Source organism: Balaenoptera ricei, chromosome 10 (assembly GCF_028023285.1).
Source record: "Balaenoptera ricei isolate mBalRic1 chromosome 10, mBalRic1.hap2, whole genome shotgun sequence".
Classification (NCBI taxonomy): Eukaryota; Metazoa; Chordata; class Mammalia; order Artiodactyla; family Balaenopteridae; genus Balaenoptera; species Balaenoptera ricei.
In genome coordinates, this window is record NC_082648.1 from 11737194 (window position 1) to 11765000 (window position 27807).

Sequence of the window (27807 nt, forward strand, 5' to 3'; positions counted from 1 at the left end):
TCACTTATCTGTTCTTCTGCCTCAGTTATTCTGCTATTGATTCCTTCTAGTGTAGTTTTCATTTCAGTTATTGTATTGGTCATCTCTGTTTGTTTGTTCTTTAATTCTTCTAGGTCTTTGTTAATCATTTCTCGCATCTTCTCAATCTTTGCCTCCATTCTTATTCCAAGGTCCTGGATCATCTTCACTATCATTATTCTGAATTCTTTTTCTGGAAGGTTGCCTATCTCCACTTCATTTAGTTGTTTTTCTGGGGTTTTTTCTTGTTCCTTCATCTGGTACATAGCCCTCTGCCTTTTCATCTTCTCTATCTTTCTGTAACTGTGGTTTTCGCGGGGGCCACTCTTCATCGCGGTGCGCGGGCCTCTCACCACCGTGGCCTCTCCCGTTGTGGAGCACAGGCTCCAGACACGCAGGCTCAGCAGTTGTGGCTCACGGGCCCAGTTGCTCCGCGGCATGTGGGATCCTCCCAGACCAGGGCTCGAACCCGTGTCCCCTGCATTGGCAGGCAGACTCCCAACCACTGCACCACCGGTGAAGCCCTAAAGTAATTTTTAAGTTTTAAATAATAGTTCACTGTGTGTTATGACTTTTGTCCATAAAGCCTATTTGTAATTATTAGCTTATTTTCTGTGTACTAAACATATCTTATAAGAGCTGAAAAAATTGTCAACGTTGGAATATATGGAGAATTCATTATATAATTATTTTCTGTGTTAGTTTAGGGATTGTTGCTTTCTGAATCTTGAAAAAGTTTTATGTATTTTCAGTTTTTCAGAGATGTCAAATTGTAAGGTAAATCCAAACAGTTATTTCCATGAATTTTATTATTTTTTAAGTAGGAAAATATATAATTTTTAGGTTTATATATCTTTAATTCATTGTCACATTAGACATGTAGTGATTTCTAAGAACGTCTTAAAATGCTAACCACCGTCGCAATAAAATTAGAAATTATTGACAGATATTTAGCTTTTCTCCTCTCCCAGATGGCACCTTCCCCGAAAACATACTTCCAGATGATTACAAAGAGGAATTTTAAAATGGACATTCTCAACTCTTTTTTTTTTTTAATTAATTAATTAATTAATTAATTAATAGCTGCATTGGGTCTTTGTTGCTGTGTGCGGGCTTTCTCTAGTTGTGGCGAGCGGGGGCTACTCTTCATTGCGGTGCGTGAGCTTCTCACGCGGTGGCTTCTCTTGTTGTGGAGCACGGGCTCTAGGCACGCAAGCTTCAGTAGTTGTGGCACGTGGGCTCAGTGGTTGTGGCTCACGGGCTCTAGAGCACAGGCTCAGTAGTTGTGGCGCACTGGCTTAGTTGCTCCGTGGCATGTGGGATCTTCCCGGACCAGGGCTCGAACCTGTGTCCCCTGCATTGGCAGGCAGATTCTCAACCACTGCACCAACAGGGAAGTCCCATTCTCAACTCTTTAGGTCAGAACTATAATAATACATTACATATTAAAACTTGTAAGTTAAAGCTGATGCAGTATTCAAAGGGAAATTTATAACTTTAATTTATTACTAACAAACAAAAATAAAAAAGCATTATATGTGCATCTCCTTTGCTAGGGAAAAATAGCAATAACAAACTAAAACCCAGAGAAGGAGGAAGGAGTGAATAGAAATAACAAAAAAGCTGACCCTTTTTGAAGATTGAGCAATACAGACAAAAGCTTATTGAAAAGCCTTAAAAGTACATTTTTGATCTACAAATAAGAGTAAGTACAAATAAACTGTATAAGGATTCAAAAAGGCAAGAAATAAAGATCTAGAGAAGATTCTTTAAGTAAGAGAACATTATTATATATGACCTTATACCTATGAAGTCCATTTTATCTAAGAAGAAAGTAGAAAGCTGAAAATTATGAGAAACTCTGTTAAAATTGTAGTCACTTGTAGTGAAAGATCTGTTTCTGAAGAAATCATTAGGCCCGAAAAACCTTGCCAGAAAATTCTGACAAACATTTGAGGAACAGGTAATTCACTTCTCATATAAACACTTCCAGAGTATAGGAAAAGATGAGGCCTCATTTCATGAAGCACACCCAACTGTGGAATTCTGTGGCATAAGAAAAGAACAAATATAGGCCAGTTTTATTTTCCAGCATTGGTTTCTCTCATGAATGTAAGGCTGGTTCAATAGTAACCATTATATTTCACTGTACTAACAGAAGAAGGATGTAAATTGTGTGATCATCTCAGTAGATACCAAACAAGGAGGATTTGCTAAAACTGACCAGCTGTTGGAAAAAATAGGAGGGAAGTACCTTAAATCTCATAAAGATTATCAGAAACCTGTTATAAATATCATATTTAATAGTGGATCTTTGGAAATATTTCCATTAGAGTTAAGAATAGGACAAGAATGCCTTATCTGTGCTGCTATTTAGAACTTTGGTGACAGGGCAATAAAATAAAAACAGGAAAAAGGAATGAGGAGTAATAATGGTAAATGATAAACTGTAATGCTTAGCAACTAACTGATAAAAGGAAAACATATTCTAGTAGCCTTGCTGTACATCAGCAACAACCAGTGGGAAATTGTAATGAGAAAAAGGTTTCACATATGGTAGACATTTAAAAATAAGAAAATACTTAAGAATAAACCGAAAAACAAAATTTCAAAACCATTATGAAGAAAATGGACAGAAAAAGAAAACATGAGTCAACAGTGATATACCATGTTCCTGGATAGGAAGACTTGATTCCTCTCAAATCACTATGCAAATTCAGGATACTCAAAATTTCAACTGGATTATTTATGGAAAAGCTGTCAACACACTCTGGAATCCAATGTTCCATTGGTTATGATTTATAAATGCCATTTTAAGTAGTTTTAACTGAAAATAGCTTTTTCAGTTTTTTCTTTCAGTCTCTCCTCCCACTCGCCTCCCTCAACGAGTAAATCTGTGGCTGCCTAATCTAAGAGACAGTTTTCAATAATGAATACCATGTGTCTGTTTATTCACTAGCTTTTTTGAGTGCTAATATTTGTTATTAGGCAAACGATGTACGATTACTTTTTTTTTTCCACACAGAATTATTTCCTGAGATATTCCTTGGTACATAACAAAGAAATTCTTGGTTTGCATAGTTTGCTAAACAAGGCCCCAGTGTGTCTGAATCCCAACAATTTATGCAACTTTTATTTAAACAGGTACCATTGTGCCGTTATACAAGAAATGATAGATGTGCCTAAGAAACCAAGAGCAAATGAAATAGTAGTAGTAATCAAAGATATAGTAATAGAATATTACCTTCCTTCACTAAAAAAATGACTTGTTTATAGAGTTTTTAAAAGATCTCACAGAATACTTGCCAGAAAAAGAGACCCAATCTTAGACATATTATGATAGATATTTTGAATTATAATTAAAAAATTGTAGTTTCCCTAGATTAAAACAACACAAAAAGTCTGCTCTTTGATTTCTTTTTTATAATATTAAATGGCAGAAGAAAACATGTCTGTGTCTAAATTTTGTTATTTTTTTCCTCTGCCAGTAGTTTAAATTTTGAAGTGATAAAAAAATTTTTTAAGAAATATTTGAATACTATAGATGTATATGACATGAAATTGAAGCTCTCTTTACACTGTCTGCCAATCATAGCCTCGAGAGGTAACCACCGTTAGCTTCGGTGTTTATTCTTCTAGACCTTTCCCCATATATAACATATACAAAATAATGTTTTAAATTTGCTTTCATTTTTAAGGGCAAATAATAATACTATACATATTATGCAATTTATAGAATACCTACCAGATAGCCTGCCAAAAGAAAAAATGAAAGACATTCTTGTATAAGTTGGAGTACAGAAAACACTTTCTCATATACCTTTCTTGAAAAAATTACTTGAAATATTTTAGTTACAGGAAGGTAAATCCATATTAAGAATTCTAAAAATTGTGCTGTACATGTCCTTGGGTGTTAATAATATGCATAAATAATTCAGTCCTGAGGAAAATCTTCACCTTGGGAGTCATAGGTAATTGATTGCCTAACCCATATCGGTGGACTTGAATACTTTTAAGTTTTGGGGTCTCTTGTAGAAGTGACTATATTGGGAAAGAAGGTTTTAAAAGTAAATAATATTTTCTTTTTATGATATGATTGTATTGGCTAATTGAAATTATCTGGAAGAGCACTTCCTTAGGCAGGCCTCATGAACGCACTCAGAAGTTTAAAATTCTTAAAAATATATTTATCATAAAATGACAGCAGCCGCAACAAGAAAAACAATTGAGTATCATAGCAATGCCTTAGTAAAAGACTTAAAGGAAATAAATACAAAGAAAATATTCATGTGGTGATGGGGTAATTTTTCTATTTTTTTCCTTTCTGCCTCTGGTATTAAATTTTTATGAATATGTATGTGGGCAAAATATGTGATCAGGCAGTGTTTAATAAGCAGTACAAATGATTAATAAAATAATCTCACTGACAAATGTTAACACTTAAGAAGGTAACATTTTTGTCAGTTTATTAAATGTTAACACTAAGAAGGTAACATTTTTGTCAGTTTATTAAAGGTTAACACAATATGAAATTAAATACTTCAAAGAGTAATATCATGTGAACATTTATATACATTGCTATTGAAAGTGTAAATTAACAAAGCCTGTCTGAAAAGCATTTAGATAGGAGCCTTAAAAATATACTCTGTCTCAGGAATTCCACCTCTGTGAATGTAGCTTAAGTAAGTAATCTGAAAGAACAAAATTATTAATTGCATGTTATTTGACTGCAGCAGTTAGTTAAGAAACAATTGAACACATCCAGTAGGAGAGACTGTATAACTAATGATTCAATATATTATACATATACTCATATGTACTATCAGTAAGGGATTTATAGATATGCTTACTGTACACTTCTCAGTGAGAAAATTAAGTGTGGTTACAACTGTGTTAAAAAATAACAAACGCAAGCACACATGTTCAGAAATATACTGGTTTGTGAGCAAACATCCACAGTTCAAGGAGGGAAAAAGCCAATCTTATAAAATTAAGAGTGTTTACGTTTTTGTTATGATTTTCTGTATTTTTCAGATATATGCTTTACAGTCAACTTGCCTTATTTTCTTTGCTGTTAGCTGTCTTCTGAGGATCCTATTACCTGTGGGTTTCTTGTTATGTATGCATGGGTTCCTTTTTAATACTATAATGCCATTTGATTTCCATCTCGTTTTTGCTCTTTTTAGGCCAAGATAGCCAGGTTAACCAAACGCTTTGGAGCAGCCAAAGAAGATCTTAAGAAAAGACAAGAAGTAAGAATTTCTATTCTTGCATAATTAATATTTAGCCTTAAGTGGTAATATTAAGAAGTGCTGATTTAGGAGGAAACTCTTTCTTTATTACAGGTCTGAAATTTGCTTTCATACTGTGCACTTCCTGCATGTTGTTTCCAGAGCTGCTGCTCTAGAACTAATTATTAACCATTTCTAATCCTCACTGTTTTCATACATCAGTACATATTAATCTATTTATATAAAGCATTCTTGAAATTGTATTTTCTATCCATCTTTAAAATTGTGTTTTGGGGATTTGCCTTACCATGTTTCTCTTTTTACATACAGGCATGCCTTGGAGATATTGCAGGTTCAGTTCCAGATCACTGCAGTAAAGCGATTATTGCAATAAAGCAGGTCACAAATTTGTAAAAAATTTTTTTGTTAAAAAAAAAAGTAAAAGTTATGTTTATGCTACACTATAGTCTATTAAGTGAGCAATGGCATTGTGTCTAAAAAAACAATGTACATACCTTAATTAAGAAATACAAAACAAAAAACAATGACAGTAACATCAAAGATCACTGATCACAGATCACCATAACAATATAATAATAATATAAAATATTGAAATATTGCAAGAATTACCAAAAAATGTGACATAGAGATGCAAAGTGAGGAAATACTGTTGGAAAAATGGTACCTATAGACTTGCTTGACGCACGTTGCCACAAACCTTCAATTTGTAAAAAATGCAGTATCTGCGAAGTGCAATAAAACAAGGTATGCCTGTACTTGCCAGTGTCCTAGTCTAAACTATTATTTCCTCCAAAATGGTTTAGTATTACACTGCCTCAGGTAGCCTGGTTCTCCTCTTCTTTTTCTCCCCCATGTAGTTTAGTCCAAGCGTCATAGCATAGCACACAAACTGTAGTCTGTAGTCACACTTTTGCTTTTGTTGTTTCCTTAGTTATTCAGTAATATGTATTTTTAGTATAGCACTTGTATATTGCAGTATTGTTTTTAGTTGAATTTCTTTTCCTCCTCTTCTTTTTTTTTTTTTTTTTTTTATCATTTGAGCAAGTTACATTTCTTTGTGTCTTGATATCTCCATTGCCTGGGACATAGTAATTGCCAATAGTAATTATTTCAGTAGTAGTCATTATCACTGTAGGATTTTTCTGTCTTGAATCATTTTCATATCTTCTTTACTTGACTTTTTAAAACAAAATCTATTTTGAAATAATGATAGATACACAGGAAGTTGTAACAATAATGCGTAGACTCCTATGAACCCTTCACTCAGCTTCCCGCAATGGTGAAATCTTCTATAATTGTAGTACAATATCAAAACCAAGAAATTGGTACAATTCTACTAAATAGTTTTGTAGACCTTACCAGTTTCCACCAGTTTTTACATGAATTAATTGTGTGTGTGTGTGTGTATTTCTGTGCAGTTTGATCTCATGTATAGATTTATATAAGCTGCCACCACCGTCAAGATACAGAACTGTTCCCTCACCATAAAGGGACTCCCTCATGCTGTTCTTTTATAGTTTCAACCTTGCCTTAACCCTACCCTCACTCCCTGTACCCTGGCAACTACTAATCTGTTCTGCATCTCTGTATTCTTTTAACTAAACTTTTTAAGCTCTGATTTCTGTCTTTTCTTGAACAACTGATAGTTTTTATCTTTGTTTACACAGGCTAGTCTCATCAAACCCTCGTTTGGCCACAGCCAAAGATTTTTAAATTATGGTCCTCTTCGATGATGTAATTAATTCTCTGATTTTAAACTCCACTTTCTCAGCTTTGTTTTTTTGTCACAATATAAAAACTAAGCTGTTTTATTTCTTATATTAAAAAATTGGTATAAATCTTTGTTTAACCTTTATTTGCTATGCATCAATGAAATATAGAGGTTTGAAATTTTTCCATTGTTTTGTGCAATATGAATTTCCATTTTTTCCTTTCATCCTGTGTCTGAACTAAGCAGTGCTGCCCACTGTGTACTTTTCCAGTGTTTGTGCATATCAAATTTGTTCTCAAAACTACTTACCAATTCTTGTTTGTTTAGTTAAAGAAGATAGGCAGAGACCTTAAGGAATAAAAATGAAAATATTACAATCCCTGAAAAGTTTGTCTTGAAGGGCTACAACTGGTATGGAAACAAGGACAAATACTGTGTAATTCCTAAAGATTGGAAAAGGTTAATTTGGACAGTTAGTATGTGTGGCACTTGAAGGAAATGTTAAGGTGTAGTATTCAGTTTTTCAAATTTTGTTCCTTCCTTCTTTAGTTTGTGAATAAGGCCAATTTTAAATTTCAAAACTTGGACATCTTTCTAACTCATTCTTGTTAATGTTTTCTTCTTGTGAGAGAGATTTCTAGAAATTTCAAAGATTTGTTCTTTCATGTTTAATTCTCTTTAATTATGGTATCCACTGTACTTTTACATCTGTGTCTTGCTATGTTTTAAAAATAAGACATATAGAAAGAATGTTTAGAACTTTATCCCCCTTACGAAAATAAACAAACAATGACACTTCAGATGCTTTTCTTCTATTTAGATTTGTTCCTTGGTCCTCTGATATTAACCAGTTAATAGTGAACCCCACTATTCAGGTTTGTCTTAAAACATTTCCTGTTAATTTCTGAAAGAATAGAAGATCCTCATAGGCAGTTTGCTATTAAGACCACACGCATAATCGAACCTATTTTACTGCTCTATGACTGATACCTTTAACTTTCATCCTTTCTAGTTTTTTACTGTAAAATAAATATCAAGATATTTCTCATCCTTTATCTGTGAAAATCAATGACTTATAATTGATTCTCAAACAAATTTTAGATTGAATCTAAATCCTACATTTCAATTTTTTTATTCAAAAATATCTTAAATTCTTTTTACTTTAATTATGATAGAAATAGTTAACATAAAATTTACCATTTTTAACTCTACAACTCAGTAGTGTTACCTGTGTTAACATTGTTGTGTAACAGATCTCTAGAAATTTTTCATCTTGCAAAACTGAAACTGAACCTATAGAACAACTCCCATTTCCCCTCCCCTTTAACCCCTGGAAACTATTGTTCTACTTTGTTTCCATGATTTTGACTACTCTAGATATCTCATAAGTGCAGTCATACAGTATTTGTTGTTTTGTGATTACCTTATTTCACAAAACATTATGTCCTCAAGGTTCATCTGTGTTACAGCATGTGACAGGATTTCCTTTTTTTAAGGCTGAGTAATACTCCATTGTATGTATATACCACATTTTCTTTATCCATTTATTTATTGATGGATATTTGGGCTGCTTTCAACTCCTGGCTCTTATGAATAATGCTGCAATGAACATTGGTGTGACCTCTTTGACCTCTTTGAGATCAAAGTCTTGGATATATATACCCAGAAGTGAAATTGCTGGGTCATATGGTAATTCTGTGATTATTTTTTTGAGGAGCCTCCAGACTTTTCTTTAGCAGCCACACCATTTTACATTCCCATCAGCAGGACACAAGGGTTCCAATTTCTGTATATTCTTGCCAACACTTGTTTTTTTCCGTTCTGTGATAGTGACCACCCTAATGGATGTGAGGCTGTATCTCAATGTGGTTTTGATTTGCATTTCCCTGATGAGTGATGCTGAGCATCTTTTCATATGCTTGTTGGTCATTTTGCATATTTTCTTTGGAGAAATGTTTATTCAGGGCCTTTGGCCATTTTAAAATCTGGTTACTTGTATTTTAGTTGTTAAGTTGTAGAGTTCTTTATATGTTCTGGATATTAACGCCTTACCAGATACATGATTTGCAGTAGTTATTTTCTCCCATTCCATAGGTTTCCTTTTCACTCTGTTGATTGTTTCCTTTCATGTGCAGAAAATTTTGTTGGATGTAATCTCCTTTGTCTTTTTATGCTTTTGTTGCCTTTGCTATGATCCAAGAAATCGTTGCCAAATCCACTGTCATGAAGCTTCCCCCTATGCTTTCTCTTAGGAATTTCATAGTTTTAGGTTTTACATTTAGGTCTTTAATCCATTTGGAATAAATTCTTGTGTATGGTTTAATGGTCTAACTTCATTCTTTTGCATTTGCATATCCAGTTTTCACACCATTTGTTAAAAGACTGTCATTTCCCCATTGTGTAGCCTTGGCACCCTTGTAGAACATCATTTGAATGTATATATAAGAGTTTATTTCTGGGATCTCTATTCTGTTTCACAGGTCTATGTGTCTGTCTATATTCCAGCACCAAACTGTTTTGATTACTGTAGCTTTTAAAATCAGGTATGAAGCCTTCAGCATTGTTCTTTTTTCAGATGGTTTTGGCAATTCAGGGTTTCTTGAGATTCCATATGAATTTTAGAATGCTTTTTCCTACTTCTGCAAAAAATGACAGGGATTTTGGTTGGGATTGCATTGAAACTTTTGACCGCTTTGGACAGGACGGACATTTTAACAATATTAAGTCTTTCAATCCCCATGAATATGTCTTTCCATTTATTTGTGTTTTCTATTTCTTTCAGCAAGGTTTTGTAGGTTTCAGTGTAAAGGTCTTTTACTGTCTTGGTTAAGTTTGCTCCTAAATATTTTATTCTTTCTAGTGATATTGTAATGGGATTATTGTCTTAATTTCTTTCTCAGATTGCTCATTGTATATAGACGTACATCGGATTTCTTTTTTGTTGTTGAGGTATAGTTGATTTACAATATTATATAAATCTCAGGTGTACAACATAGTGATTCACAATTTTTAAAAGTTATACTCCCTTTATAGTTGTTATGAAATATTGGCTATATTCCCTGAGCTGTACAATATATCCTTGTAGCTTATTTATTTTATACATAATAGTTTGTGCCTTTTAATCTCCTATCCCTATCTTGCCCCTCTCCCCTTTCCTGTCCTCACTGGTATCCACTAGTTTGTTCTCTATATCTATGAGTCTGTTTCTTTTTTGTTATATTCACTAGTTTGTCTTATTTTTTAGATTCCACATGTAAGTGATTTTTAGTGTTGATTTTCTATCTTGTAGCATTGCTGAATTCATTTATTAGTTCAGACTTTTTCGAGTGTGTGTGGCCTCTTTAGGGTTATCTAAATATAAGATGTCATCTGTGAACAGTGATACTTCTACTCCTTTCGATTTGGCTGCCTTTTATTTATTTTTCTTGCTTAATTGCTCTTGTGAGGCCCTTCCAGTGCCATGTTGAAGAAATTGGTGAGAGCGGGCAAACTTACCTTTTTCCTTATCTTAGAGGGAAAGCTTTCAGTTATTCACCATTGAGTTTGATATTAGCTATGGGCTTTTGACATATGGTCTTTTTAATATTGGGTGGTTTCCTAACTTGTCGAGTGTTTTTATCATGAGAAGGTGTTGAATTTTGTCAAATGCTTTTTCTGCAACAATTGAGACGATCATGTGGGTTTTTTTCCCTGTATTCTTTTAATGTGGAGTATTACATTGATTGTTTTTCATATGTTGAGCTATCCTTGTATTCCAGGGATAAATCCTACTTGGCCATGTTGTATAATTCTTTTTAATGTGCTGATGAATTTTATATGCTAGCATTTTGTTGAGAATTTTTGTATATATGTTTATCAGGGATATTAGCCTGTAATTTTCTTTTATTTTGGTGTCTTTGGCTTTGGTATCTGGATGATGCGGGCTTCATAAATTGAGTTTGGGAGTGTTCCCTCCACTTCAATTTTTTGGAAGAGTTGAGAAGGGCTGTTGTTGATTTTCTTTAAATGTCTGGTAAATTCTCCAGTGAAGCCATCTGGTACTTGACTTTTTTGGTTGTTAGGATGTTTTTGATTACTGATTCAATCTCTGTACTTGTTTAGGTCTGTTCAAGTTAATTTCTTCTTGATTCAGTCTTAGTAGGTTGCATATTTCTAGGAATTTATCCATTTCTTCTAGATTATCCAATTTGTTGCCACAGTAGTGTCTTATGATCCTTCTCTTTCCATGACATCAGTTATAATGCCTCCTGTTTCATATATGATTTTGTTTATTTATGCCTCCTTTCTTTTTTCTTAGGTAATCTAGATAAGGTTTTACCAATTAAAAATTTTTTTTCTATTGATTTTGTATTCTCTATGTCATTTATTTCTGCTGTAATCTTTATTGTTTCCTTCCTTCTTATAACTTGGAGTTTAGCTTGTTTTTTTTCTTTTCTAGTTCCTTGAGATGTAAAGTTAGGCCATTGATTTGAGGTTTGTTTGTTTTTTTTTGGTAAGCATTTACCACCACAAACTTTTCTCTTAGTACTACTTTTGCTGCATCAATTTTCCCATAAATTTAGTATGTTGTGTTTTTGTTTACGTATATCTCAGATATCCTCTAGTATCCGTTGTGATTTCTTATTTTACTCACTGGATTTTTAAAAGTTTTCCACATATTTGTGACTTTTTTCCATTTTCCTTATGATGTTGATTTCAAGTTTTATTCCATTGTGATTCACAAAGATATTTGGTATAGTTTTCATCGTTTTAAATGTGTTCGGGCTCGTTTTGTGACCTAATATATGATCTATACTGGAGAAAGTTCTGTGTGTGCTTGAGAAAACTGTGTGTTGGGTGAAAATTTCTACATTTGTCTGTTTGATCTTTAGTCTTGTTCATTTCTAGGGATTCCTTACTGATTTTCTGTCTGGAACATCTATCCATTATATAAGATGATGTACTGAAGACTCCTACTATTATGGTGTTTCTGGTTTTCTGTTAAAAAAAACCCAATTTTTACATCCTATATTTGGGGGCATAGATGATATGTCCATATATATTTATAAATGTTATATCTTGTCAGTTGACTTTTCATTATATAGTGTTCTTCTTTGTCTCTTGTAATAGTTTTTGATTTCAAATTCATTTTGTCTTAAATACGTATGGTCACCTCTACTTTGTTTTGCTTATCATTTGAATGGAATATCTTTTTCCTTACTTTTACTTTCTGCCTGTTTGTGTCTTTAGACCTAAAGTGTGCCTCTTGTTGACAGCATATAGCAGGACCTTGTTTTTTTTTGTTTTTGTTTTGTTGTTGTTGTTTTATTGAATCCATTAAGCCAGAGTATGTCTTTCTATGGAGAATTTAATCCATTTGGATTTAAAGTAATTATTGTAGGGACAAACTTATTATTGCCATTTTGTTGAATATTTTCTGTTTGTCTTGGAGCTGTTTTGTTTGTTTTCATTTTTTGTTTACTTCCTGTGTAGTTTGTTTATTTTTTTAATTAGTAGTGTCAGTGCCTTAATTCATTTCTCAGTTTTTTTGTGTATCTTCTATAGGTATTTTCTCGTCATTACCATGGGGATTACATAAAATATCTTAAGTTTACACCTATTTTAAACTAGTAACAACTTCAGTCACATCTTTCCTCCCACCACTTTATGTTATTGATATCATACATTATATCTTTTTGTATTGTGTATACTTTAACATAGACTTACAATTATATTTTATACTTAAATTCTGTACCAGAATTATGTGATTTTTGCACCAACTTTACAGTAATGCAGGATTCTGCATTTGTTTGTGTATTTACTCTTACCAGAAAATTTCATATTTTCATTTGCTTTTAAGTTGCTGTCTAGTGTCCTTTCATTTCTACTTGAAGGACTCCTTTTAGCGTTTCTTGTATGGTGGATTTAGTGGTGATGAATGCCATCAGCTTTTTATTTACTGGGAAAATCTTAATTTTGCCTTCATTTTTGAATGATAGTTTTGCTGGTTATGGTATTCTTGCTTGGCAGTTTTTTTCTTTCAGCACTTTGAATATGTCATTCCACTCCCTTGTGGCCTGCTAGGTTTCTGCTGAGAAAACCGTTGATAATCTTATGGGAGCTGCCTTAAATGTGATGGGTCATTTTTCTCTTTCTACTTTTAAAATCTTTGTGACTTTTGACAGCTTGACTATAATGTTTCTTAGTGTAGGTCTCTGAGTTAATTTCAGTTGGAAGCTTTTCGCCTTCTTGAATTTGTCGGTTTTTTCCCTCAAATTTGGGAAGTTTCTGGCCATTATTTAAGTAGGCTTTCTGCCCACTTTCTTTCTTCTCATTCTTGGTCTCCCAAATTTGTATATTGGTCCATTTGATGGTGTCTAATAAATCCCTTAGTCTGTCTTTACTTTTTTCATTCTTTTTTCTATTTGGTGCTCTAACTCAGTAGTTTCAAGTGACTTGTCTTCAGGTTTGCTGATTCTTTCTTCTACTTGATACAGTCTGGTTTTGATCCCCTCTGGTAAAGGTTTCAATTCAGTTATTGTATTCTTCAGCTTCAGAATTTCTATTGGTTCTATTATAAAGTTTCTTTTTCTTCTTGCATTGTTTTCCTGATTTCATTTCATTTTCTGTCTGTTCTTTTTTATCTCATTGAGCATCTTAATGTTAGTCATTTTGAATTCTTTGTTGGGTAGTTCATAGATCTGTTTCTTCAGTTTCTGGAATTTTATTTCTTTGATTGATCCATATTTCCCTGTTTTTTTGTATGTCTGGTTCTCTTTTGTTGAAATTAGGGAATTTGAAAAAATACCCTCCCCATCTTTTTGGAATATCTTTATACAGATGAAGCCCTTTACCAGTCAGTCTGGGTAGATACTCTGGTGTCCTCGCAAACCTATTTTTAAAGATGCATTTTCTTGGAGCTTGTGCATGTATCTCCCATCTGAAGAGGTTTATCTATTTCTACTTGGGAACTTCCCATCCCTCACCTGGTATCTACTTTCCATATTGCAGTCTTGCTGCTGCTTTAGCAAGCCATGATATTGGAGTTACCCCTGTTGTCTATCTGTGTTACTGCAATTTTTCTGGTTTGGTACCAAGCCAAGGGGTTCACCTTTGTTCTCATCTAGTCCCCAGACATCCAATTTGTGCTGCTTTATCCAAGTCAGGTGAGACTGAAGCCAGTGCCTTATCAGTACCCCAAAAAGCCAGAATACTGCATGCAAATTCCACTCTTCTCTTTCTTTCCCAAAGGAGAGGACAGTTGTTGGGAATTTTTTCTTGATTGCACCACACTGTGAGAGGAGGGGGATGGGGTATGGTGGGTGAGAGCAGCAGACTTTCCTACCCACTACCATATATCTCTTTTGGGGCTTGCTTTCACTTGGGGTTCTATAATCTCTCAACAGGTTTCTGGACTTCTTACAAGTGAAATTTGGTTCTTATATTGCTAAATCATTGTCTTCATGAGGGAAGGAAGGTATAGGATTTCCAATTCTGCCATCTTGCTGATGTCACCACACTGTAGTGTTTAAGGTCCTCCATCTGATGACTCTAAGCCCTGTTATACTTATTTATTATGCTTATACTGCTCCTTTTTTGTTTTCCCTGAAATGTTGTTTACCTTCATTTTAACTATTTTGAGTGTACTAATTACTCAAAGACTTGTTAGAAGATGCATTTCTTTCCCCTAAAAATTTTAAACTTTTTCGAGTGATACTACAGTGTTACTTTCATTTGCTTTTCTATTTATTTCAAATGTTTTTGCGTCCACAGCCAGGTTAGAACAGTTTATCTTAATTCTTTTTATCTTTTGTCTCCTCTACACAGGTAACTAGTACAACACTATACTGTTTGGTTAAAATCATCCTTTTATCCTATAAAAAGCAGCAAGATATATTTGTTGTTGAGAAGAGTGATTAGTGGCATCTGCTTGATGTGATCCTAAGCACTTACCACCTTTTGTTTAATATTATATGTATTATTATTATACTTAATTAACTCTTGAGTAGAGTTATTTATTTTTCTCAATTTAAGAAATAAATGATGATAGTGTCATTAATGATGGAGGCCCAAATAATGGTAATTAGCATATAAATATTAGAACTCTCTTTCTATATTCCCTGTTTTGGGGAGCAGAAAAGGGTTAAATTAGTTTGTTCTGAAGTTTAGAATTGGGACATCTTTAAATGAAATTGTAAGTCACGTAGTGGCAAGTATTTATTTTTTAAACAAAAATTGTAAAAATAATTTTGATTTGTGACCTAGGATACCACTTAATTGGCAATCAGTTACTTCTGGGGAAAAATAAATACTTACCTTGTTTGTTGAGTTTCTGCTTGTAATCATGCCTGATCTGCCTGATACATAGTAGGCATTCACTAGATATTTATTGAATGAGTGTCTAATTATTCTTTAGATTCATATTAATGTTTACTGAACCGTTAGAGCATATAAGCTACTTTCATATTCTCTATTTTATTTACTCATATCAAAAACTGAGGTTTAAGAATTATTCTATTCACTTTTCATATGATAAGCAGTTGTGTCAGTAGACTAAGTAAATTTGTGTAAGGGGCTTAATAAGTGGCAATGCCAAGATTTAAATTTTTTTCTCAGTAAGATTTTCCACTATATTATAGAAATAACAGATAACATATTGACAAGGCATTTAAAGGTCTTATTTTTAAAGATCTCTTGTGAATTGGGTTTTATTTTACCTTGGTATTTTTCTCCCCCAGAATCCACCAAACCCACCTGTATCACCAGGAAAGTCCGTAGTTGATGTCGGCAGCAATAACAGTGTGCCCTACAGGTGAGAATTGTAAACAGTATATTTATCAAGTTTTTAATTAAGAGAACAAAGTTCTGATTTTCTTTGCAGAAAAATCTTGGAATGTGATTCTGTGTATTTATGTAAAGATAAATGTTTGGTATACTGGATTAAGTATATTTGCTTCCTTTTTGCTTTGTTGTAATTGTTCACCTATGGATATTGATTTTGCTAATTTATTATAAGGCTTTCTTTAACCACTTGTGTTAAACAGTATTATCTTCATTAATTGAGAAATGCTTTCGTCAGGGGTGATAAAATCTAATGTGTGCAGATATTCGGACCTACATTTGGTTCTCAGGTTAAAGTATTGAGGACATAGAATATAGAAGGAAGACTCTCCCCTAATGCTGTAGACCCCAACATTCCAAAGTCTTTGTGCCAGCTTTGCTTCACTGCATTCACTCTCAGTTTAATGCTTTAATATCTAAGTCTAGCCACCCTTTTTTCCAAGGGGCCACTACTTTCTCTATACATAAATAGATATCCCCTAGAATGGCGTATCAAGTGACCATTTGTGTGTATATATATTTCATAGAAATGCAAACACAGTGAGACAGATGTTGGAGTCCAAAAGAAATATAAGCGAGAGCACACCGCCATCCTTTCAAACCCCTGTGAATACAGGTAATATTCTTAACACTGAAACTTAACACTACATTTTCTTAGGAATTGAAGGTTTTGGTTCTTTTTTCTTACATTCTTTTGAGGTTGAAATGGACTAAGAAACTGAGCGCAGTTATGTGAAACTGAGTGCTAAGCACAAAGTTTGTTTAAAAATCAGGATCACGGATATGCATGAAAATACAGAAATTCAGATCTCTACTGTAGTGGTTCTCAAACTTTTGGGTCTTCACATCCCCTTATAATCTTAAAAATTATTAAGAATCCAAAGAGCTTTGTTCATGTGGGTGTATTAATTGATATTTACTATGGTGAAAATTAAAACATAAAATTTTTAAATGTTTATTTATTCACTTTAAAATGATTACAAACCTATATTATGAACCATAAGTAACATGTTTTGATGAAAAGTAGCTCTTTTCCAAGCTTTAAAAAAATTAGGAAAAAGAGTGTTATTGTGTTAAATTTTTCCAAATCTCTTTTATACCGCACTTAAAACATTAAGATGGCCGAAGATACCTGGATTCTCATATCTGCATCTTCATTCAATCTGTTGCAATTTGTTGTTATAGTTGAAATATGTGAAGAAAATTCAGCCTCATACAAATATGTAGTTGGAAAAGGCCTAGCCCTTTTAGTGAATTGTGGATATTCTTCTTTGATACAGCAAGTAGTAGTTTCTTAAAGGTTAGTTGCAAAGTGGAATCAGAAACCACACCAATAAACTTTTCTAAATTTTTCATTAAAATTCATTTGTCTGTCTTGTACTTGGATGGATCTTTTACTAATATCATTGATCATTTGGAAAATATTCACTGAGTTTTCTAAGTCTTCCAAATGTTGACACATTTCATTAATAAATTTTTTTTTTAAATCATATTTATTTATTTCACTATCAGTTCTTCTCAGACAAGTCTTTAAAGATTTGGGAAGCTGTCCTGCCCTCAGTGGCAGGTAGACGTATTTTCCAAAGTTCTAATTTTTGTTTTTTAAAACTCAAATTTTATTATTGCCAATAAATACTGTTGGTCGTTTTCTTTGAAGTGACTGCCATATTTGGTTTATTTTCAAGAAAATATTTGCCAGGTACCCAAGTGTGAATAACCACAGTATGCTTGTAATTCTTTCAAGTAAAAGTGGTTTTCCATTAAAAAAGCCTGTTAGCTCAGCTTACAACTCAGCCAGCCTTACAAGCACTTTTCCTTGAGCCGGACATCCTTATTTGGCATGCAGCAGTAATGCTTTATGTGTACTTCCCATTTCTTCACATAAAATATTAAGACGGACTATACTCAAGAATTGAGATTTAATAGAATTAGTAGTTTTTACTACTTCATAATGAACATTCTTAAATGAAACTGATTTTGTTTGGTTTTTACTGTGCACATGTGGTATTAAAGAATGCAGTGATAGTTTGGTACCACTACCTTGATTTTTATACTGAGACATCAAAAGTTTTACTCACCATTGCTTTTGCTCCATCATTGTAAATATCTGCACAGTGAAAAAGTCAAATAATGTTTTATTATTGTTATGGAAATAGTTTGGACATTTCAAACTTCCTGAAAGGGTCTCAGTAATCCCCAGGTGTCTCCCTGGACTGCACCTTGAGAATTGCTGCTCTAGCATGCCTATGATTTTGGAAAGACTACAAATCATTGAGAAGAAACTTGGTCATTGATTTTAAACCTGTTCAAATGAGAATAAACACAAATGGTTGAACTAAAATGACTGTAAAACTACAGTGACAAGCATTTTGATTTTCTCTGCTCTTTGTTATCTGCTCCTTAATTCATTTCCCATCTTCACCGTGCTATTTTCCATATCACATAATGTCAATAGAGTGTTAATAGAGACAGCCTCTCCTCACCAGTTCCTCCCCAGGGAATCCAGTAAAATTTTTGATCCACAGATAGAGGTTTCACATTGTCCAAATGACAAAATACCATCACCAGGTTTACCTGTTATTCATTAATGGTACTCTTTCTAGATTTTCTATTTGAGTTTATGTATTGCCAGTGTTCTAAGGCATTTATAATATTTTTAATGTACTTTCAAAATTGTCTATACAATTTTACCTAGTTTTCAATGTTTTTTAGTTGTTTTTCCAGCTAGTTACTCTGAAGTAAGTATAATAATTTTCAGAGACTCTTTTTATACAGAGATAGCAGTCCTCTGCCTTAATCATAAAACATGTGCTGTTTTCATAATGTACCAAATACAGATGCAAAAATGCTTCTACAGATAATCTAAGAATTCAAGGATTTAAATCTTGAATTAAAAATTTAATTATGAGAGACTTTACTGTATATACTGCAATACATCAAATTTGTATTATATTATCTTAGCTGATAAAGATAGCTATTTAAACTGAGACTTCTTTTTTCTTTTTATAGTATCTTCAACCAATCTTGTCACTCCTCCAACAGTTGTCAGTAGTCAACCTAAATTGCAGCCTCCAGTGACTTCGGGTTCTCTGACAGCAACGTCAGTTCTTCCTGCACCCAACACAGCTACAGTAGTTGCTTCTACTCAGGTGCCTAGTGGAAATCCCCAACCTACAATCTCTTTACAGTCTTTACCAGTGATTTTGCATGTACCTGTTGCCGTATCCTCCCAACCTCAGCTCCTGCAGAGCCATCCAGGGACTTTAGTGACCAATCAACCATCTGGCAACGTTGAATTCATTTCTGTGCAAAGCCCACCTACAATGAGTGGTCTTACCAAAAATCCAGTATCTTTGCCATCCTTGCCAAACCCCACTAAACCAAACAACGTTCCTTCTGTGCCCAGTCCTAGTATTCAAAGGAATTCTCCTGCCAGTGCTGCACCACTAGGAACAACACTTGCTGTACAGGCTGTTCCAACAGCGCACTCTATCGTGCAAGCGACAAGGACTTCTTTACCCACAGTAGGCCCATCAGGACTCTATAGTGCATCAAATAATCGAGGCCCTATACAGATGAAAATTCCAATTTCTGCCTTTAGTACTTCATCTCCTGCAGAACAGAGCAGCACTACCACCACAAGAATTGGTAAGTCAATATGGAGGTTTAATAATAGAAATGCAAGCATGTTAATAGTCTATAGGTAATTGAACACGTGTGTGTGTGTGTGTGTAAGTGACTAGCATTATTGGAAGAACAGAGTAAATAGAATTTTCACAGAGATTTTTTTGGTAAGTTTTTTGTTACCTAAGAGAAATGATGTTGTTACAGTGGAATTTGAGAGAGAGTTTATTTTGAGTGAGAAGTTAGCATTTGTAATTTATCTTTTACTAGTTTTCCTAATCTGTGCGAATTTTTAATTTAGGCTTTGTAGCAAGCATTATGAATTACTTTTCTAATACATTTTTCAGATATATCTGAATAGAGCAAGTATATTTTAAAGTATCTAATTGACATAATATATGCTAATAAGAAGAAAATAAAAACCACATATCTTCCCTACCCATTTGGAAAAATCCTCTGTGCATTCATCACTCATATCTTGCAAATTTGAGTGGTTTAAAAGTAGGTCTTCCCTCTTTAATTTACTACAGAATGTTTACTTTTTGTTTTCTCTTTTATATATTTTCCCGTATGACATATTACATGATTAAGTTTGCATATGTATATATACTTTGAAGTATTGCAAAAATGAGAACTTGATTGTTCCTGTTTTAAAATCTGTAAAACTCTATATGTCTTCCTTGTTCTTAAAAAGCATACATTTTGTATGCATTCTTGAACTTGCTTATTCTTCATTTCTGATTTCACATTTATCCCCACTGCTTTTGGAAAGACAGGAGAGAGAGCCTAGGCATCATGTATGTAATGAAATTCCTAATAGTATCTGTCTTACTGTTGTAGTAAGTGACCATGAAATATACGAAACAGATTATAAAGTACAAAATTACTCTTACAAGTGAGATATACAAGCCTTGTTTTTTTAAATTTCTCATGTAGTCTTCAGTAGTGTACTTGCCCTCTGAGTATATTTTCTCATAAAATAGTGATGGTGTTTCATAGAGTTATTGAGAGAGTAAATGAATGGCAGATAAAAATTAATATTGGACTGAAGCTGAATATCATCCTCATACAATTAACATCTGGGATATAAGGGTAAATCTGAAATTTCAAATAGAATTATTATTAGTATTTAAAATTAAATATTTGCATGGTACAGTAACCATATTTTTTTAGCATTATCTGCTATCACATCCTTATATGCTAAAGATGCTTACTTTTAATTGAGGTCAGTGATGAGCAAGATTTTGGGGTTACTTCATATTTCTCTAATTTATTTTTCTTCCAGTCATTACTGTTTTTTAATATGTCAGGTGGAAGATGATTATCATGGACATTCTTTTATGTGATTCTGGAGTTTTTCTTCTTTATGAAATTTTGAGCCTAGTTGACATTGTTTTTAATTCATGGTCACAAGATAAGATATATTCTTAAATACAGAACTTTCCCTGAAAGACCGAGGCCTGAAAAGAAATAAATAACTTGAAAGATTATTTTGTTTAATGTTATGAATGCAAGTACCCTAAATACTTCTACAATATCAGAATTGTAATTCAATTTCATTATCCTGTTAACATTGTATGAACATCTGTTGACACAAAAGGTATGCTTTTCCCAAGGTTATTTAGCTTAGTGCGCTTTATTAGTTGTAATGAGTGTTAGTCTGTTTTGTATTTATTTAATTACTTGACTGTCCTTGATTATTTTTGTATATAAAATTAATAGTTTTCCCCATTATTATTAATTAGAACATCAGTCTACTTTTGTGATAATATACATTTATACTTATACGTAAAATTTTATATTTTAACATATATTTAACACATTTATATGTACTTTAATACATAAATTATATTAAGGAGATCTTCATTTTGAGTTCTATTTAGAATGCTTACCTACTTTTGAAAGTAAATTATTAGATATTAACCAAAAATGTTAATGATAAGCTTTGTTTTTATGTTGTTCATAATGTTAATTAGAATGAGATCCAATGAGAAGATATGTTCTTTGATCATGCATAATTTTAGGAGTGCCATAAATGGCATTAAAGTAGGCATTTAGCTATTGAGGCTTGCCAAAGCCTAAGCTGAAGCCAAATAGCAAATTTTGGCTAAATATGAAGATTGAAGCCAAACTTCAATACATCCCTAATGCGATAAAGTAATTAGTTTTAAATCCTATGCTTATGTAGGTTTTATTTACTTAATGAGAACATATACTGTATAACTAGACAGCATGCATTTGTATGTATTTTATATACATATATTCCGTAGAGTAAGTCAATATTTTTTGTAAAATGTAAAGTAAAAATTGTCCTAAGGACTACTTGGAAATTTAGAGACCAAATTATAGCTTATGTCATTCATTCATAAAATATCGAATGCCTGTATTGTTCTAAAATCCTGCAGATACACAGAAATGTACAAAATAGTCCCTATTCTAAACAAGCTTATAATCAAATATGGAACTTGGATATTAAATAAATAATTAATTATCAATGTGATGAGTGTAAAGATATGAAGGTTTCTGTGAGAGGATATGGGAGATCTGGGACGGTATGAGAATGGAGTGAATGGAAAGATGGTGGGAAATAGGGTTTTAAAGGATTTTTACAGAGAGGAAGGAGTGTGACATCCATGAACACTGGCTGCAGTGAGGGGAATGGTTTAGAGGGGGAAAAACAGGGAGACCAGTTAGGAGGCTCTTGGAGTGATCTGGATGAGACATGGTGTGGTAAAAATGATTTAAAGGTCTTGCATTGCATTCTTTTTCATACCATTACCCAGCACCTACCGGGGTATACTACTAATTGGCACTCCTGTAAAACCTTTTTATTATTCTGGTAAAAATGCAGTGTTGGTAAAAAGTGACAATATCTTTTCAAAATAAAGAGATAGAGATGTTTCCCATATGACAAAGAATTTGAGGTACAATTTTTGACCTTACACCCTGCCAATTTTATTGCTTGATAGATTGATTTGTAACTTTTAACTTTCAGAATTTATCTAAAGTAGATATTATAGTAAAAGAAAACAAAAGATACAGTGAGACTATAAAATGATTAAGAATCAAGAAAACAATCTGTAATAAAGGGGTAGGGGAAGTTAACTGAAAATCTAGAATAAGGAATATTATTACAGCTCTGTGAATAATTAACTCTTTGTCCTGAGACAGTTAGGTCAAAGACTCACTCTGGATAACAAAACTCTCATAGTTATTAGTATTTGTGTGTGTGTGTTTGTGTGTGTGTAAAGAAGTAAAACATTTTATTAAGCAATCTAAGTCTTCTCTGAATCTTGAAGATAATTGTATGAGGATATTTCAACAGAAAATAAAAATGAAGGTCCCTCACCTACTTTGCTTCTGAATTTACCTTTTATTTTCATTTGAAAATGAAAATGTGTTTTAAATCCAAATGAATGTATTCTGACATTGTATATATGTATTAAAAAAATTGGTAGTAAATTGCTGATGTTTTGGTAATGTCATAAGTGTAATTTAATACTCAACCATGTAGGATCAGTACCCTGGAAGTAGTTTTTTATTAAGTAGTATTTCAAGAACTTCACAGTCCGGAACAGAAGCTGATTCATTGTAAATGAAGTAATTTTAAGGTATTAAAGATATGTATATATCTTTTTTAAGTTATACACATCTTAAATTATTTCCCTGCGATATTCCTTATGTTAGAGTTTTATATATATATATATATATTATATTCTTCCTACGAAAGGAACTAAGATAATTCAGATAGGGTAGGGAGAAATTGTAAGGGCCTCCTTTTACTTGCCTAGCCTAGAAAACCCTCTTTTTTAATAGGTAGATATTTATCCTGATTTTTTTGACATACAGATTTATATGTAGAAATACATGGTTCTGTCTCCTGTTTCTGGTTTTGTTTTTTTAATATAAATGGTTTACTTTATATGCGTGTTATGAAGATTTACAGATGAAAGGAGTGCCATATTTTGACCAACGTTTTTTCTGACAAAAAGCAAGGATGGGATGTTTCAACATTAGAAAATTCCTATTAATATAATTGACCACATTACCAAAGAGAAAAAACTGATTAATAACCTCAGTAGATGCTCAAGACATTTGATAAAATTTAATACCTTCTCTTTAGAAATTGAGGCAGAAAAACCTACTTGGTTTCTTTTCTGTGCTGTTTTTTCATTCAGCTATCTTTTTTACAACTATATAGTTGTAGTTCTATACATACAACTTTCATACGTATGTGTGTGCATGTGTGTGTACATACACGCATGCACACACATACATATACCACAAACTCAACACAAGTTAATTGAAAACTGAATAAAGAAAAATCATCTGTGATTGACCTACTGAGATTATCCATGTATATTTCATCAGAATCACTGTTTGTAACTGCTTCTCTAGTGAATTTATTACATTTTTGCTATTAATTTAATACATTTAATTTAATACATTTTGCTATTAAATTTTGTTATTAAATTTTTTTTCTCCAAAGGTATATAGTATGGAAGGATTATATTTTATTTAACCATTCATGTTACAGCATTTAAGTTACACACGTCTTAAATTGTTTCCCTGCAATATTCCTTAGGTTAGAGTTAAAATTTCTGGTTAATGAATATGTGAAGTGTTTTGATCTCTATTATGAATTTGTCCTTCTGAAAGACTTTGTAGTGGTGGTCTATGACAGGATCTATTTACATATGTAACATGTTGACGACAAAAAAAAATTGGAGAAAATTAACATGAATTGTTGTATGTAAAGCAACCCATCCTTTCACATTTTGTAGGTGCCTTTAAGAATAGCTCTGAGTTTTGCTTTGTTTTGTTTTTTGACTCCTCAGAAAACCAGACAAACAAAACAATAGATGCTTCTGTTAATAAGAAAGCAGCTGATAGCACATCACAGGTAAGATTTTTCCTACTGTTTCAAAGTAAAATTGTAATTACAGTCCATAAGAGAATGAATTTCTATCAGTATTCTTTGGTAAAATGAAAATTATTCTAAGTCTGTTTTTTACAACTGTCCACAAATTTTCAAACAGCGTCTCTCTGTGGTTTGACAGGAATTGAGTTTTTTTGCTTAGTAATTCTCTTAGAAATAATATGTTTATTAAATTAACTAACTGCTTGGATTATATATAATCGACAGTCTAGTTGTTTTTCTTCATATATTGTGAAGTTTTAAGTCTCCATGTGTAATTTCTTCCTGGCCCATCTTATTTAAGAAGGTCTCACTGGTTTACCTCCCCCGGGGGGGTCCCCCCTCCCCCCCATCCTCTGTCCTGCCACTGCCAGCACACACAGAGACATCATTTTAGTTTCTTCAAAGCTGATCAGAGATAGCTTTTATGGAAGGAAAATCTTGATCTTTCTGATAGCTTATTAGCACTTTGCCAGTCCTGGTACTTTTTCATGTTAAATTTAAGTCACTCAGGAATGGAGTAACTACTTTTTTCCTGTATTAAATTAACAATGTTCATCATACTTCTTTTACTATATTGCTTTAGGTGTAATAAATTTATAGGGAAGTCATTAGGTTGTTGATAGTCTAATTTTATTTTCTTCCCTTCCTCTTAATCATATCAAGAAATGCATATATTTTTCCTAGAAAAATAAAAAATCTTGAATAAGTCAGGCATGAATAAATTACATGAATTTTAAAACAAGGGCATAATGATCTTTAATTTTGGCTGTTTTCCTTTAAAATGATGGATTTTTAACCAAAGATAGGTGTACACCATGCTTTATAGAAAGCTATTAGAAATATTTTATTTCTTAAAAATTTTAGCAGTCTTTTTATATGATATTAAAGATCAAAGTTTTGATTGCTTCTGAGGATGTCGTAGTAGCTATGTTTTTAATTAAAAGTATATGGAGTACTTTCTGGAAGACACATGGTATAGGAAATGTTGATATATTCAGTGACTTTTTTTTTTTTTTAATTTATTTATTTTCGACTGTGTTGGGTCTTCGTTTCTGTGTGAGGGCTTTCTCTAGTTGCGGCAAGCGGGAGCCACTCTTCATCGCGGTGCGCAGGCCTCTCACTGTCGCGGCCTCTCTTGTGGCGGAGCACAGGCTCCAGACGCGCAGGCTCAGTAGTTGTGGCTCACGGGCTTAGTTGCTCCGCGGCATGTGGGATCTTCCCAGACCAGGGCTCGAACTCGTGTCCCCTGCATTGGCAGGCAGATTCTTAACCGCTGCGCCACCAGGGAAGCCCCTTCAGTGACTTTTATGTAACATTTATAGGAAGTCTAGCCTTACTTTATAAAGTAAACCTAAAACTAAACAAAGAAATTACAAACAACTTTATTTCCCTCAGTAATTTTTTTTCTTGTTTGTCTGGACACACTAGGTAATGTTTCAAGACACAAAAATGGACATTGTAATGGCTGTGTTTTTATCTTGTTAAAAATGATGATTCTTCTAAAGTTGTACTGTCTAATGTGGTAGCCACTAATCACATGTTGGCCATTTAAATTAAATTTTAATTTAATTTAGCCTTAAATAAAAAATTTACTTCCTATATCACAGTAGCCCCATTTCAAGGCTCAATAGCCAAATATAGCTAGTAACTACCATATTGGAAAACAAAGATATAGAACATTTTCACCATTGCAAAAAGTTATACTGGATTGCTGAAATAAAGTGTATGTAATATTGTAAACATCTAGGTGAAATTAAAATTGATATAAAAGTTTGCTATACTTTTAAAATTCTTTACTTAAAAATATCCTTTTTAAATTAAAGAAAAACAACAAAACAAAATAATATAAAATCCAGTCACACCCAGCTGCTTACTATGTTCTAGAAATTCTAAAACATCATGTGTTACTCCCCACTTTACAGGTTTTAGAATCTAAAATGTTTTACTTTACATTGTATTGTATAACTTACATTTTGATGAACCAACTTGTACCAGTCGATCCAAAAGACGCCTGAAATAGTAAGTGACTGCATCAGGTAGCAAAGAGACAGTGCAACCAAATATTAAGTTCTCAGTGGTTATTTTATTTGGCTTACAGGAAGAGTAATTCAATACCATTGTATGAAAAACACATACAAGTAGCATGACTAGGGAGCTAACCTGCCAAAATCATGCCTGGTCAAAAAAAGCAGGATTTTCAGCTTTGAATGAGTACCAGTGATTTAAATAATAAATATAATATGCAAGTTTTATTATATAATAAGGAACCATTTTGGAAATATATATGTGCTACCAGTTATAAACTGATGCTTTACTGGCTCTTTTGGGTTACAAATAAAATTTTTGTTGTTGTGCTGAATACCTTGATTAAGGTAACACTATTGTTTTTTTGAAGATATATTAAGAAATTATCATTAGGTTTTTCCCCTGTATGTTACTTAGTGGCAAATAGAATCTGGTATGAAACAGGTAGCTCGTGATTCTTTAGACTGTTAACTTTCTAAGTATACTCTGCCAACTTCTTTTTTCTCTGCCAAATCTTACTTAGCTGTACTTCTGAACACTTTAAGGCTATTATAAATTAGAAGGAATCTGGATGGTTTGTATGGAAATGACCATTGTTCAGACATAGCTAATTTGAAAATAATTAAATGTGTAAAATATTCTCTTTGTAGTCCTTGAATGAAGATTTCTCTAATGTCCTCCAAATAAGTATTTATTAACACATTCCATATAGTGAGTTATTACTACATATTTTATTCATAGATCTCATTTCATACAGTACATTACTAATATATTTCATATGGTGAAAAAAATTATTTATTCGAAGTATCATCATATGTTGTAAAACAGTGTAGAAATCTTTTTCTGCCGCATCTGTAGTTTTATATTACTTTTTTGAGGGACTCAAGATCAGCCTCAATTTTGTTGATTTGCTATAAGGACTCATAAGACCTGTGACAGGTTATACTCATGGTTATGGTTTATCACAGCAAAAGGTAGAGAGCAAAAACAGCAGGAAAAAAATATGCATCAAATGGGATTAAGTGCAGTCAGGCTGAGGCTTCCATATTCTCTCCTATCCAGCCTGCACAGGATGTGCTGTCTCTATGGTTATTAAGTGCAGGGACATGAGCCAATAGTCTTTGCCCAGGAAGCCTGACTGAGTATCAGGGTCTGAGCTGACTATACAGCTGCGTCTTTCTTTGTAACCAGCCATGGCAGTCAAAACTCAGGACCCCAACAATGAAACCAGGTGTGCATCGTCAGACTTGATGTTTGTGCAGATCAATCCTGATAAGCCAGTATGACACTGTTTAAGGTGTACATAAGAAAATTATCATTTATTAATGTAAACTTTCTAAGGGTCACGTTCCTGGTAGCCAACCAAGCCTGACTGTAGCTCCCAGGTCCCCTTGGAGAGATGTGTGTGGAGTGAACAACCAGGTCTTCTGTATTAA

The 27807-nt window shown here is 33.1% G+C and overlaps 1 protein-coding gene across 3 annotated transcripts in view; it reads left to right on the forward strand.

The window, feature by feature from the left end:
• ATF7IP (activating transcription factor 7 interacting protein) overlaps positions 1–27807 on the forward strand; it is a 123900-nt gene that overhangs the window by 79223 nt on the left and 16870 nt on the right. For all 3 annotated transcript variants that reach the window (XM_059935348.1, XM_059935347.1, XM_059935349.1), the window contains exons 6-10: positions 5205–5270; positions 15699–15772; positions 16329–16417; positions 18811–19449; positions 24264–24328. In XM_059935348.1, the coding sequence (XP_059791331.1) occupies positions 5205–5270; positions 15699–15772; positions 16329–16417; positions 18811–19449; positions 24264–24328 (933 nt within the window). The remainder of the gene's footprint in view (positions 1–5204; positions 5271–15698; positions 15773–16328; positions 16418–18810; positions 19450–24263; positions 24329–27807) is intronic.